The sequence below is a fragment of the Heterodontus francisci genome, chromosome 25 (genome assembly GCF_036365525.1).
Source record: "Heterodontus francisci isolate sHetFra1 chromosome 25, sHetFra1.hap1, whole genome shotgun sequence".
NCBI classification, from domain to species: Eukaryota; Metazoa; Chordata; class Chondrichthyes; order Heterodontiformes; family Heterodontidae; genus Heterodontus; species Heterodontus francisci.
This window is the reverse complement of record NC_090395.1, coordinates 29,017,453-29,031,652: the sequence shown is the minus strand read 5'-3', so window position 1 is coordinate 29,031,652 and position 14,200 is coordinate 29,017,453. Positions and strand designations below refer to the sequence as shown.

Sequence of the window (14,200 nt, the reverse complement as noted above, 5' to 3'; positions counted from 1 at the left end):
ATAAAATATCTCCTCAAATGTCTGCCACTGCTCCTCTGCAGTCTCACCTTTTATTTTCCCAGTCCACTTTAGCCAACTGTCTTCATACCCTTATAATTGCCTTTAAGACATTAGTTTTAGACCCAAACTTGTCACCCTCAAACTTAATATGAAATTCTATTATATCATGATCACACTTGCCTACAGGATCCTTTGCTAAGAGGTCATTTATTAATCCTGTCTCATTACCAAGTCTAAAATAGCCTGCCGAAGAAGGGTCACTGATCCAAAACGTTAACTCTGCTTCTCTTTCCACAGATGCTGCCAGACCTGAGTGGTTCCAGCATTTCTTGTTTTTATTATAATCTAAAATAGCCTGCTCCTGGGTTGGTTCCAGAACATATTGTTCTAACAAACTGTCCCTGAATCATTCTACAAATTCATCCTCCAGGCACCCTGTCAATTTGATCAGTCCAATCTATATGAAGATTTAAACTATCCACGATTATTGAAGTACTTTTCCTACAAGCCATTATTTCTGAGGGGCAATGAGGATATTATCTTGCAAGACACACTTAATCTTTTTATGATGCCAAGTGGTGTCCTTCTGTCCTGTATATTCTATATTCTATGAGGTGGCAAGGAGGACCAGTTTATGTAGCTCCTCCTTCCCTGCCTCTACTAGGTGCCTCCTACCCTTCTGGAGGCTAAAGCATATTTACCAGAAATAAAATTAATTGCTCTTCCTCATTTCAGAATTATATAAAGGTATATCAAAGTCCAAAGAGGTCCCTATCCTGGAGGATCTACTGTAAAGAGAAATACCTTGGGTATCTTGCAGTGTTTCCCTGTTTTTAATGTTGTATGACTTTGAGTTCTGGTTACAGGCAGTTAGAAGCAGACATTGTGTTGAATCTGCTCTACAGCAGCACCAATGGGTAAGGAAGGCCAATAATCTATGGGAAACAGTGCCTTGTGTCATGACTGGAAAGTTGGTTTTATACAAAATGCCTGCTCACTTGGCTATCAGTAACGAAGGTCTCTGTTTCCTGAAATGAAATACATAGCTTGCTGGCCCTTCAAGAGCATTTGTAATCTAGTTGGACAAACCAACTAGAGTGCAATCTTACTGTCCATAATTTCAGATAGACACAAAGGTTAATGATTTTGGACTGGGAATTTCTAAACCAAAAGTTAACTTTAAAAACAAAAGCCAATTCTTTTATTTGCTTCACAATGGATGTTTACAATGAATTTTCAGCAAATATGCTGAATAGACAGACTTCCATTAATATAGCACCTTTCACAACCACAGGATGTCCAAAGTGCTTTATGACAATTGAAGTACTTTTGAAGTGTAGGCGCTGTTGTCAATGTAGGAAGCACAGCAGCAAGTTTGCACATGGCAAGCTCTCAACAGTAACCTGTTTTTGTGATGTTGATTGAGGGATAAATATTGGCCGAGACACTGGGATTAACCCTCCTGCTCCACTTGGAAATAGTTCTGGGATCTTTTATGCCCACCTGAGGGGGCAGATGAAGTTTCGGTTTAACGTCACATCCCAAAGACAGCATCTCTGACAGTGCAGCATGCCTTAAGTATTGATTTTTTGTGCTCAAGTCCTGCAGGAGTTGAACCCACGGGCTTTCTGACTCAGCCAAGAGCTACCAACTGAGCTATGGCTGACTCAACTCAAGTTATGACCACCATTCACCCTGCTCCCAAACAGACTTTTGGCTTGGCAAAGAAGGCAGTCCTAAAAGAGAAGCAGGTTGTAAATAGAGTTGCATAAATAGGAATGATTTAGCAAGTTGAAAACAAATTAGAAGTGGAGAAAACAAAGCCATCAGGAACTTACCAAGTATGTTGGCTTTTTATATTCTGGTTTCTTAATGCCATAACTGAAATAATTCCAACATATAGTAGCAAAAACCCAAACAACTATCATCTACAGAATAAGTTCTCTTTTATTGTCTCACTGCATTGAATACACAAAATGGCTCATGGTGAATGTTCCTGCATGCAGGAGAAACATGACCGTGGAAATCAAAGGTCACCAGTGCTTTGTATGTTTTTGTTTTGTCCCAGAGCTCAGAAATTCCTTTCATCTACAGAAAGTTCCCCGGTTTAAAAGACAATCTTATTTACAAAAAAGGTCAATGTCTTCGGGGGGAGAAAAGCAGTTGTATCATGCAAAAATATACTTTCAGCCAGCCATTTTCACAATCATATATGCAAACCAGCACTAGAGTTAACAAGACACACTTAGGAGTTACCAAAAAAGGAAAAGTCGCAGTATATACATAGTTAAGGGAACACTCAAATATTTCCGATCACTCAGAATATTGCCAAAATTTAAAACCTGGATGTGCGAAACAAAAAAAAGGCCAGGCAACATTTCAATTTGACCTGGTTTATTAGAAGCTCACAATTATGGCCTGTTTTTTTTTGGGGGGGTGGGGGTGCCATAGAATCTGGTGCACTAAAAATTCATTACTAAAGCACAAGAATAATTAAGCAACTCTGGCTCCAATGTAATAAGTCTAAGATCTGGATTATCAGCTATGTGCCATCCAGATTTTAAAAGGGATATATGCACTGGACACTTCCAAGAAAATTAATAAAGATCAATTCTGCAGTTTGTTGGTTCGGTTCTAACATGGACTACTTCGTTTAGTTCCAACTGTAATGAACTTTATCCAGCCCAAGTGACCACATATTCATTGCTGTAATAGATCACATATGGTTATTGGGAATGACAGGAGAAGAGATAATCAGTGCAAGATTAGTCACGGCTTTATAAAACAAGAGTCTTATTAACCTGCACTGTAATATCCAAACAGGTATACAAAACTCTACTTTTAATATTGTGTTGTTACTGCCATTTCCATGCACTTCCGTTACTACTGCATAAATCAAAAATCAAGCTGGAGTTGGCCTGCTTGAAAGTTTTAATTGAAATGCATTTGAAAGAATGTTAGATTCAAACAAATATATGCCTCCACAAGTACACTATACACTCCACAATTCCTCACAGGGATAAATTCAAAGTGCAATTTTTAAAAAGCTACAATTTGTGCAATTTGAGTGTTCCCAAATAAGCAATGCCTTTCTGTATAAGCCACAGAAACACTATGCTACAGTCGGTTTTCGTCATTCAATCCGTTAAGCAAATGTTTACCTGAATCTCAATACATTGAGCATGCTCATTTGGTGCAGTGCATCACAGAAATGAATATTCCCCTGCCCCACCCAAACCCACCACCGCCCCCCCACAAACCCCAGAGAAAATCCCATGATAAACTGAGCCTTCTGGACATGCTCAGCAAAACGGAGAAAAATGCCATTCTGTTATGTATAAGCCTGAGAGAGACAGCATCTTTTCACTGGGGATGGGTGGGGTAGGGGGTTTAGAACGACAGATCCAATTTCACCCAAAAACGTAATACATGAACATATCAAAATAATGGCATCAAATCTGTCTAGTACAAACATCTCTAGTTTATCAAAGCAAATTAAAATCTTAAGCCCAAAATGTCAGACGACTACAAAAAGGAATTGAGAATAGCACCCCTCTGGAGGGCTGAACAATGTTTGCAAATATATCAAAACAGGGAAAAACTTACAACTTTTCAATTACACTGATGAAACCGTACATTTTTAATACATAACATTTGTGTGAACTTTTGAATACAAAATAGATTTTCCAGGAACTGCAACTATGCAATGGACAGAAAACATTGTTTGCATCAGCAAAGGGCATTCAGCACTGAAAATGTTAAGTCTCAACTCCTGAAAACGGAGATGCAAAAAAGATGCTGTCTCTCAAAATCTTAATACAACTGTAATCAATGGTTATCAGTCCGAAACACAGCGAATGCTTTGATAAATGCAAAACAAAACCCCTGCCGCTGTACAAACGCTAATACTTTAATTACATCAGAACATGTCATCAGCCTCAATAGATCGACTTGGACCACTGAACAAAACTGGAAACGCATGTCAACATTAAATACAATCATCCACAAAACTGCATATATTACCAATACGTTTACAAAATGAAAAGTTCAGAATAACTTTCAAGTAAACCTCTGGAGTTTAAAAGGTAATGTCTGACTCACTAGTGTCCTGGTGGAGAGGGTTACATCATATATAGCAGTTCATGGGCACTACTATTTGTAGCTTTTTATGGGACATACAATTTTTTAAATCAATTGTAGGTGGTCTTGAGCAGGTTCATTCAATACTTTGGCGTCTCAATTCTGCTAGCGAGTGACGCAAGTCTGCCAGTAACTGGGAAAGTCATCCTGCTACAACTAGGTTTTCAGAGGAAAGGAGAAAGAAAAAGTTGGAAAAAATGCTCCAGTCTGTTAATAGACAACCAGAGAGATGAGCAACATAGAGAAATATCCTAGAAGACGGCACATGCTGTGGTAGAAAGGAAGATTGAATAAATTAATACTGCCCAAACATATCTTGAGGTGCCACATCTAAAATATAAGTGGATGAAAAGCAGTAATCAAATTCAAACTCCAAGACAGCAAAAACCACAGGTAGAACTTCTAGTAACTCATTCTCTTCTTAAGCCTATGTTAAGATGCATCATATGGGAGGTTATATTAAAATAAAGAAAAAAATTTAAATCCCAGGTCAAGATTTGATCATCATGCAATCGTACTTCAGCAAAGCAAAATTTGAGTGAAGTTTTTTTTTTAGGTGAAAGGCTAACAGTAGTCATCAATATGTGCAGGGATGAATGTCACGTTCAATTTGCCAATATTAATCAGAACCACCAAAACATGCCAGATCAGTCATGATCTAATTTACTGGCAGAACAGGCTTGAGGGGCTGAATGGCTGACTCCTGTTGCGTTACTGCCAGTTACCAAGTATTTAGGGAAGAATGAGCACAATGCTGTAAAACAAGGTACAGGTCATAAACTTTCCAATTTCTGCAGCTTGCTAAAGCTAACAGCACATCCCTCCTGTAGGCCTTGCTGTCCCCAAGAAATACCTGCCATACTAAGGTGTGCTGACATGCGCTGGTAATGCCAACACCAGACTACAAAAAACAAAATTGGCTATAAACAAAAGATCACAATGTCATGAGTGACTTCTAAAACTTTCCTTTTTAAAAACAAAAGGTTAAATGTTTTAAAGGTGGGAAGTGCGTTATAGGCTACAATGTAGAGTTAAGGGTACACAGCCCAGTATGACAGAACAGTAAGCTCCAGGATATTAGAAAATGTGTTCTTATTGGCACATCTTATGCTCGTCAATGCACACATTTCAGTTTGGGGTTTGCTCATCGCTGTCAACCTCTTGGGACTCTCAACGTGATCCAATGTCACGCAGCAGTTCGGGCTGTTCTGGAGTTGGTCAGTTTTTTAAATTGCTGATGTATTTAATCAACAACATCTTGTATGATAAGTTTATTAAAAGATATAAATTCCACCAACTGTTAAATCGGATTGTCAATTAAGAAGGAACGTTCCCAACCAAATAACTATTTTAAACGTTGATTTTATATCGGTGAAGCATAGTTCAGGAAATGTGTTAAATCTAAAATATGGTCCATTGATTACTTTTAAAATTAGTATTCAGGATCCCACCCACAAAAATAAAACCCAAGACTCAAATTTTTTTTTTTTTAAAAGAAAAGTTACTTTAATGCTTCTGTACAAGGGTAGTGATTGGCTAGTGTTTCTAAAAAGTCTGTTTTAAGGTTTCCAGTTGCTGTACAATGGGCATCAAATCTTATCACCAGTGTTCTACATGTCTGAAATGTCCCATGCATTTGCATGGATAATGCTGCTTGGAAATGTAAGGAATGACTGCACTGTAAACTGAAAACAACCACTCCCAAATCAGGTAAAGCACAAGGGAAAGTAAAGCACACAGGTCCCTCCCCTTCCTTGCCTATTAATGTTCTTAAACAACCTCAGCTTTGTGCCTTGTAGTGAAAATGGGTGTTAAAACTGTTTACTGTTTTGGACTGACGGCTAGTCAAAGTCACCGCTGTTATGAATAAGTCACAAAATTACTCCACAACCATGATCAGATTTTTTTGGACTCAATATCCTAGAAACAATTTAAGAACCTTGTGCACTGATTGAGGTACTGCTAAGCTTCCTACTTATTTTAAATGGATCCTAGTCCAACAGGTAACACTTTCAATAATTGAGCACTGACAGCAGGAAGGTTTACAAGAACAGAAATTCTGTAGAAACACTATCTATGATCCCTAGGTCGGGGTTATAGACACCTAACCTAGCTTGTTTTGGGCTACATTAATTTAGCAAGGTAGAGAACACACATTAAGATTACACCTTTCATATTATGTGTGGTACAACCACTTTGTAACTTCCTAGCATAGGTTGAAACAGTCAGCTAGAGTAGGTAATAGTGGCTACATTTTGACTAGATTGCACTTGTTGGTTTCACAGCTGCCATCTTTCACTCGTTTGCTTATCCTTTCTTAATGCATGTGAATGCCCACGTGAATTGCCCATATAAACTGCCAATACAGGTCTCTATGTGCGTACGATACTCAAGCTTCCAGGCCAAATAAAGGAACAAAAAAAAAAAAAAATCTTTGTTTACACATTTAAAATCTGTTTGGCAGAAGTAGACAGTTCGTTAGCATAAAGGTTCAAAACAACGAGAATATTTGTTGCTGCAGTAAACAGGCACTTTATATTAAAAAAAAACTTTCATACAAGTACTAGCCTGATCACTACCCCCAATATGATTTGGTTAGTGTACTATAAAAATGAAATCCAGTAAATTTAGTGTAATGTAAGAAAGCGAATGAGCAAGTACACCTGTACCTAGTAAACCTATTCTACATCTCAACACATTTCTATAAAAAAAAAAGGGGGGGGGGGGGGCAGGTGTGGTCTGCAATTTCACACTGAAGGATGCTTGGTCTTTTTCTTTTTCCCATCTTTGCTCAGATTTTGTTGTGTATTTTTCACAGACTGCTATGTAGAAGGCATCCAATATATCCTGCAGGAAATAACAAAAGACACATTTGGAACAGTGATCCATACATTACAATGAGATATTTGCAGCTCAAAACCTTCTCAATCTTATTGTTAGGAGACACATTGGAAGAAATTGTTTGCATATTGTTCACATGAACTTCAAGTCCAGTGGACATTCTGTACCTTCACACAGGTGATAATACCCTTAAAAAATTGTTTTAAGTTAGGAGTCTCTCCATTTTCTCAAAGATTCATGGCAGGCCCACAAGACTTTGCTCTACCATACTTGCAAGGCTCACTTTGATTTCCTTTTCCCTACGTAAGGAGCTGCATGGCCTGTACCCAGTGACTCCCTATAAAAATGTGGCTGAAATCACCCCAACCAGCCACACTGGAGGAGTAAGGAAAACTGAACACATGTCCCAAATAGCTGCAGTAATTAAAAACCCGATCAAAAATTTGAATGAACCTCTGCTTACTGTTTTCTTTCAAAATGGGCAAGACAGTTAATAGTACGAACCTCAATTCAGTTTTTTTTTTCCAACTGAAATCCACCTAGCGTGCTACCTACCAGACTTAATCCTGTTCTAGTACACTAAAAAGCATAAACTGTAGAATGGTCAACCCAATCTTGAATATATAATTAAGCAAATGCGATTTCTATATTTAAAAAGGCGGATAGAATAAGTCAAGGGAACTATAGACCAATTAGTTTAACGTCGCTGGTAGGAAAGGTAATGAACTCCATACTCTAAGATGTAATAGAAAAAAAATATAGAAACTGAAAATTTAATATGTACTAGTCAGCATGGATTTCAAAAAGGAAAGTCAACCTTGACTAATCTTATTGAATTCTTTGAAGAAATAACAGAAAAGGGTAGACAAGTGTAATGCAGTAGCTGTAATATATTTAAATTTTCAAAAGGCCTTCCAAAAATACCGCATAGTAGAGTCATGACTAATGTCAGAACATGCGGAGTCAGGGAACAAGCAACAGAATGGATAGCAAACTAGCTACAAAACAACAGTACAGTTTAAAGGTAGTTACTCAGACTGGCAAAAGGTGCTGGGACCACTGTTCACAATTTACATAAACCATTTGGACTCGGGTATCGGAAGTACAATTTCAGAATTTGTGGATGACATCAAATTGGTTGGGTATTGTTAGTAAGAAGAGGACTCTGACAAAATACAGGAAGATATTAGTAAACTTGCAGAATGGGCATATAATTGGCTAATGAACTTCAATATAGGTGAGGTGGTACATTTTGGTAGGAAGAATAAGGAGGCCACACACTCCTTGGAAAATAAGTGTTGAAATGGGGTGCAGGAGCAGAGGGATCTGGGGTACAGATACATAAATCACTAAAAGCAGCGACATGGGTAATAAAGCGATTTTTTAAAAAGCAAACAAAGCACTGGGAGTCATTTCTAGAGGGAGAGAATTGAAAACTAGAGAAGTTATGCTAAACATGTGTAGAACCTTGGTTAGACCACATTGAGAGTACTGCGAACAGTTCTGGTCACCAGAAGATGCAAAAAAGATTTACTAGAATGATACCAGAACTGAAATGTTAAACCCATCAGGCTAAGGCTCTTTTTTCTACAAAAAAAGACTGGAGGGGTGACTCGATAGAATCACAGGAATGGTTACAGTACAGAAGGCGGCCATTCGGCCCAATGTATCCATGCTGGCTCTCTGCAAGAACAACTCAGCTAGTCCTACACCCCCACCAATTTTCTCTCTTCAGATAAGGTGATCAACTCTCTTTTGAAAGCAACATTCAAATCTGCCTCCACTGCACATTTAGGCAGTAAGTTCCAGATCCTAATCACTGGCTACATAAAAAAGTTTTTCCTCATGTCGCCTTTGGCCCTTTTGCCAATCACCTTAAACTGGTGCCCTCTGGTTCTCAACCCTTCAGCCAACAAGAACAGTTTCTCCCTATCTATTCTGTCTGGACCCTTCATAATTTTGAACATCTCTATCAAATCTCCTCTTAATCTTCGCTTCTCCAAAGAGAACAGCCCGAGCTTCTCCAATCTATCCATGTAACTGAAGTTCCTCATCCCTGGAACCATTTCAGAATCTTTTCTCTCTAATGCCTTTACATCCTTCCTGAAGTATGATGCCCAGAGCTAGACAATCCCCCAGCTGAGGCTGAACCAGTGATTTATGCAGGTTTATCATAGCTTCCTTGCTTTTTCACTCTAGGCCCCTATTTATGAAGTCACGGATCCTGTATGCTTTGTTAACCACTTTCTCAACCTATCTTGCCACCTTCAATGATTTGTGCACATATACCCCCAGGTCCCTCTGCTCCTGCATCCCCTTTAGAATTGAGAGAAGCCTTCAGGACCATGAAAGAGTTTGATGTGGAAACATCTCTGTCTGCCTTTTGTGGGGAGACCAGAACTACACTCTATAAATATAAGATAGTTACTAATAAATTCAACAGGGAATTTAGGAGAAACTTGTTTACCCAGAGAGTAGTTAGAACATGGAACTCGCTATCACAAGGAGTACTTGAGGCAACTAGCATAGACGCAGTTAAGGGAAAGCTAGATAAACACGTGAGGGATAATGGAATAGAAGGATGTGTTGCTGGGGCTAGAAGTAGTAGTGTGGGACACAGCTTGTGTGGAGTATAAAAACTAGCATGGATTTGTGGGCCAAATGAGCTGTTTCTGAGCTGTAAATACTATGTAATAAAATGACATGCCTTTTTCTGAATGCCCATATACACCAAGCAGCTTTCCCTTTTTTATTTCTCCACCATCCATTTCTTTGGCTCTGTACTTAAACTTTTAATCTAACATCTTCCCAGTTCAGATGAAATGTTGTAATTCTGAAAAGGTTAACTGCTTCTTCCTGCAAATGCTACCTGACCTGCCAAATGTTTTCAGCATTTTCTGTTTTTACATCAAATACCTAATGTGCTACAAAAGCAGTCAGCCAAACAGCTTTAGAAATCATAATAAATTGAAAGTTCAAAGCTATGCTTTAATTGCAGGAGTTTCAAGCTCTTCTCTTGAAGCCTATGACACCATCTGTTGCCTCAGTCAGGTTACTGACTATTATCTGTACACACCTCCATGACTGGTATCCAAATAATGTAGATTCTTTAGCTACGAATCAAACCTATAGAAAAAGCTACCCAAGGCGGGTAATTCACTACTATCCAGGCCAAAGGATAGATGTTTTGAGAACAAATCTAAAGTTGAAAGACAAGTATTACTTACCTAATTACATAATTATGCATTTTAACCCCAAGCACCCTTGGTTTCTATCATCTTGACTGTTGAGTTTTATCATTCTGTACTGCCGAATCTCTCGTACCAGTGTGTAAAATGCATCCTCAACTCCCTATATTGCAAAAGAAAGACAATTCTTTCAAGTATTTGATAAAAAGCAATTAAAAGGAGCGTAGATATATTCCTAAAACGTCAACATTGTCGGTCAAATTTATCATTCTTTTTGATTCCCATCAACTTCAATCAATACAAATATTGGTATGTTAACTACAATACACCAGTGGCATTTTAGTCAGTGGGCTTACCTATCGTGTCTCCTCAACTTTTTGGGACATAATGTGGGATAAGGAGCAGGAAAGTGCATTAAAAAAGTTTTTGGAAGCACTGTCAGATGATACTGCTATATAAATATAATTTAGTTTACCATTTTACAGCCCAAAAGAATACTACAGATTCTTTAGCTACGAACCAAATAACCTTTAGTTGTGGATAACTGGACAAATTCTTATGTACCTGTCAAACTCCAGTAAAATTGTCAACTCTCATTCCAGTCAAACATTCTGTTAAAGAACATTTGTCAGGGTTTCCCTCAGGTGGTAAAGTCACTTATACCGTCCACGTTTAAATCGGGCAATCCTTTACATCAGTCAAATAGCACTAACCCTTCATATTATAGTCAATTACAAAGCCGGCGCATACAGTTTGTTAAATACGTGGCCACTTCAGCCACAGCAGGTGCTCACTGAGTAGTTCACACCTCTTGAAGGCACAATTACAAAATTAAAGTTAATTATCTCTAACGGTATCGGGTTTAATATGTAAGCAGCACCTTAAGGTCCAAAGTACAAAGCAACTCGCAGATAATCTTTGCTGTAATACAACTACCAAAATCTCTCTCAAAATCCACTTTACCTTGACTGGTTTACTAACATTAAACTTTTCCAAGAGCACTGAAACTTTATTTTTAAATTTTAGATTAATCACAAGGGACTGAGTGTTGCAGTTGGAGCGGATAAATTGTTCAACGCATACAACAAATTGTATTGTTAGAATCCATTATTAAAGAAGTAATAACAGGACATTTAGCAAGTCAAATTTCAATCCATCAGAGTCAGCATGGTTTTATGAAGGGTAAATCATGTTTGACTAATTTGCTAGAGTTCTTTGAAGATGTAACAAATAGATAATGGGGATCCTGTCGATGTAGCATATCTGGACTTCCAGAAGGCATTTGATAAGGTGCCACACAAAAGGTTAATATACAAGGTAAGATCACACGGGGTTAGGGGCACTTTATTAGCTTAGATAGAGGATTGGCTAACCAACAGAAAACAGAGTCGGGATAAATGGGTCCTTTTCTGGTTGGCAAGAGGTAACTAGTGGGTGCCACAGAATTCGGTCCTCAGGCTCCAACTATTTACAATAGTTGGATGCAGGGAAAGAAGGTACTAAAGCCAGATTTGCAGATGACACTAAAATAGATGGGATAGTAAATTGCAATAAAGAAATAAGAAATTTACAAATGGATATGGATAGGTTAAGTGAATGGGCCAGTATTTGGCAGATGAAGTTTTAACGTGGATAATTCTGAGGTTATCCATTTTGGTCAGAAAAATAGAAAGGCAAATTATCTAAATGGAGAGAAACTTCAGAGGGCTTCGGTGCAGAGGGATGTGGGTGTCCTCGTGCATGAATCACAGAAAACTAGTATGCAGGTGCAGCAGGTAATAAGGTAGGCAAATGGAATTTTGGCATTGATTGCTAAAGGAATAGAGTATAAAAGTAGGGAAGTGTTGCGTACAGTTTTGGTCCCCTTACTTGAGGAGGGATGTAGTTGCATTGGAGGCAGTTCAGAGGAGGTTCAATAGATTGATTACAGAGATGAGGGGTTTGTCTTATGACGAGAGATGGAGCAGTTTAGGCCTTTACGCTCTAGAGTTCAGAAGAATGAGAGGAGATCTAATTGAGGTATATATGATGATTAAGGGGATTGACAAAGTAGTAGAGAGGATGTTTCCTCTGGTGGGGCAATACAGAACGAGAGGTCACAGTTTTATGATAAGTAGCAGATTTAAAACAGAGATGAGGAGAAATTACTTCTCTCAAAGGGTTGAGAGTCTGTGGAATTCACTACCCCAGAGTGCAGTGGATGCCGGGACACTGAGTAAATTTAAAGAGGAGATAGACAGATTTTTGATCAGTAATGGGTTGAAGGGTTATGGAGAACGGGCAGGAAAGTGGAGTTGAGGCCGAGGTGAGATCAGTCATGATCATATTGAATGGCGGAGCAGGCTCAAGGGGCTGAATTGCCTACTCCTGGTTCTTATGTTCTTATGTATTAGCACCATTGTGCCCTCTATAAGTGGTGGGGGTTGCAGTGTGCAACGGAGATGTACAGATTACAAGTTCCAGGTTTATTTTGATCTCCACTGGCAGCTTTAGTTGGCTTTAGAATGCCTGGGTTCGGAAGAGAATTTTAAAAAGTCTTCACTGGTCACACTCCTGATCACTATCCACTGGCCTTTGCTGGTAGAGTGAATAATGTGAACTTTTGTGAGAGCAAGACCTGTAAGCTCAGCTAAACTGCCAGCACATACTGTCGAAGGTAATACATGAAAATACCCAACTGGGAAAAGTACCTAATGGTGCATAGTGCCAGGAAGAAGTCAGCACCTTACACAAGGAGGGAGAAAATTGGTGGTGAGAAAGAACAAAAGAATCTTGTTAAAAGTGAAGGAAATACTAGGCTGTTGGAGTTTGCAAACTGCCAGACAAGTATCAGATTGTATTAAACTTGTGTAAACAGTGCAATGAAATTCCAGGCATGTACAGACTGATCCAGCCTACAGATTAATCAAGAAGGTGCAAGGAGGCTCGCGTAGTATTAAATTTGCCTATTAGTACCTGGTAAAGAACCTATACACTGAGAAACATGCTTGAAGTGGAAGATTACGATCTGTAGTTGTGGGCGGCGCAGTGGTTAGCACCGCAGCTTCCCAGCTCCAGCGTCCCGGGTTCAATTCTGGGTACTGCCTGTGTGGAGTTTGCAAGTTCTCCCTGTGTCTGTGTGGGTTTTCTCCGGGTGCTCCGGTTTCCTCCCACAGCCAAAAGACTTGCAGGTTGGTAGGTAAATTGGCCATTATAAATTGCCCCGAGTATAGGTAGGTGGTAGGGAAATATAGGGACAGGTGGGGATGTGGTAGGAATGTGGGATTAGTATAAATGGATGGTTGATGGTCGGCACAGACTCGGTGGGCCGAAGGGCCTGTTTCAGTGCTGTATCTCTAAACTGAACTAAACACCAGAGTTGAGAAGAGTAAAGAAGATGGATAAAATACTGATTCGGTGATTTTCAACCTTGGTTTTAAAAACCAGTAGGAGAAAAGATCAGACTGCAGGAGTCACGGAATTCCAGTTTTGAGATCTTGGGAGATAATGTTAGAATTTTTAAAAATTCTTTCCTGGGATGTGAGCATCGCTGGCAAGGACAGCATTTGTTGCCCATGCCCAATTGCCCTTGAAAAGGTGGTGCTGTGGGAGGCGAGGGTGGAGATTGCAGGGGCTTTGACCCTAATTTTTAATTCCTCTCTGGCCACGGGGGAGGTGCCGAGGACTGGAGAACAGCTAATGAGGTCCCACCGTTTAAGAAAGCTTGTAGAGATAAGCTAGGGAACTACAGACCAGTGAGTCTCATGTCAGTGGTAGGGAAACTATTGGAGAAAATTCTGAAGGAGAGAATCGATCACCACTTGGAGGGGCAAAATTTGATTAGGAATAGTCAACAGTCAATAGGCACAGTGGCGCAGTGGTTAGCACCGCAGCCTCACAGCTCCAGGGACCCGGGTTCGATTCCGGGTACTGCCTGTGTGGAGTTTGCAAGTTCTCCCTGTGTCTGCGTGGGTTTTCTCTGGGTGCTCTGGTTTCCTCCCACAAGCCAAAAGACTTGCAGGTTGATAGGTAAATTGGCCATTATAAATTGT

General features: G+C 39.4%; 1 protein-coding gene across 4 annotated transcripts in view; it reads right to left on the bottom strand.

Moving 5' to 3' along the window:
* Positions 1 to 1,929: 1,929 nt before the first annotated feature.
* Positions 1,930 to 14,200, bottom strand: part of nras (NRAS proto-oncogene, GTPase) — an 84,970-nt gene continuing 72,699 nt past the window's right edge. For all 4 annotated transcript variants that reach the window (XM_068057031.1, XM_068057030.1, XM_068057032.1 and 1 more), the window contains exons 5-6: positions 10,209 to 10,332; positions 1,930 to 6,987 (exon numbers count right to left, since the gene is read on the bottom strand). In XM_068057031.1, coding sequence (XP_067913132.1) covers positions 10,213 to 10,332 — 120 coding nt within the window. In that variant the 3' untranslated portion in view covers positions 1,930 to 6,987; positions 10,209 to 10,212. The remainder of the gene's footprint in view (positions 6,988 to 10,208; positions 10,333 to 14,200) is intronic.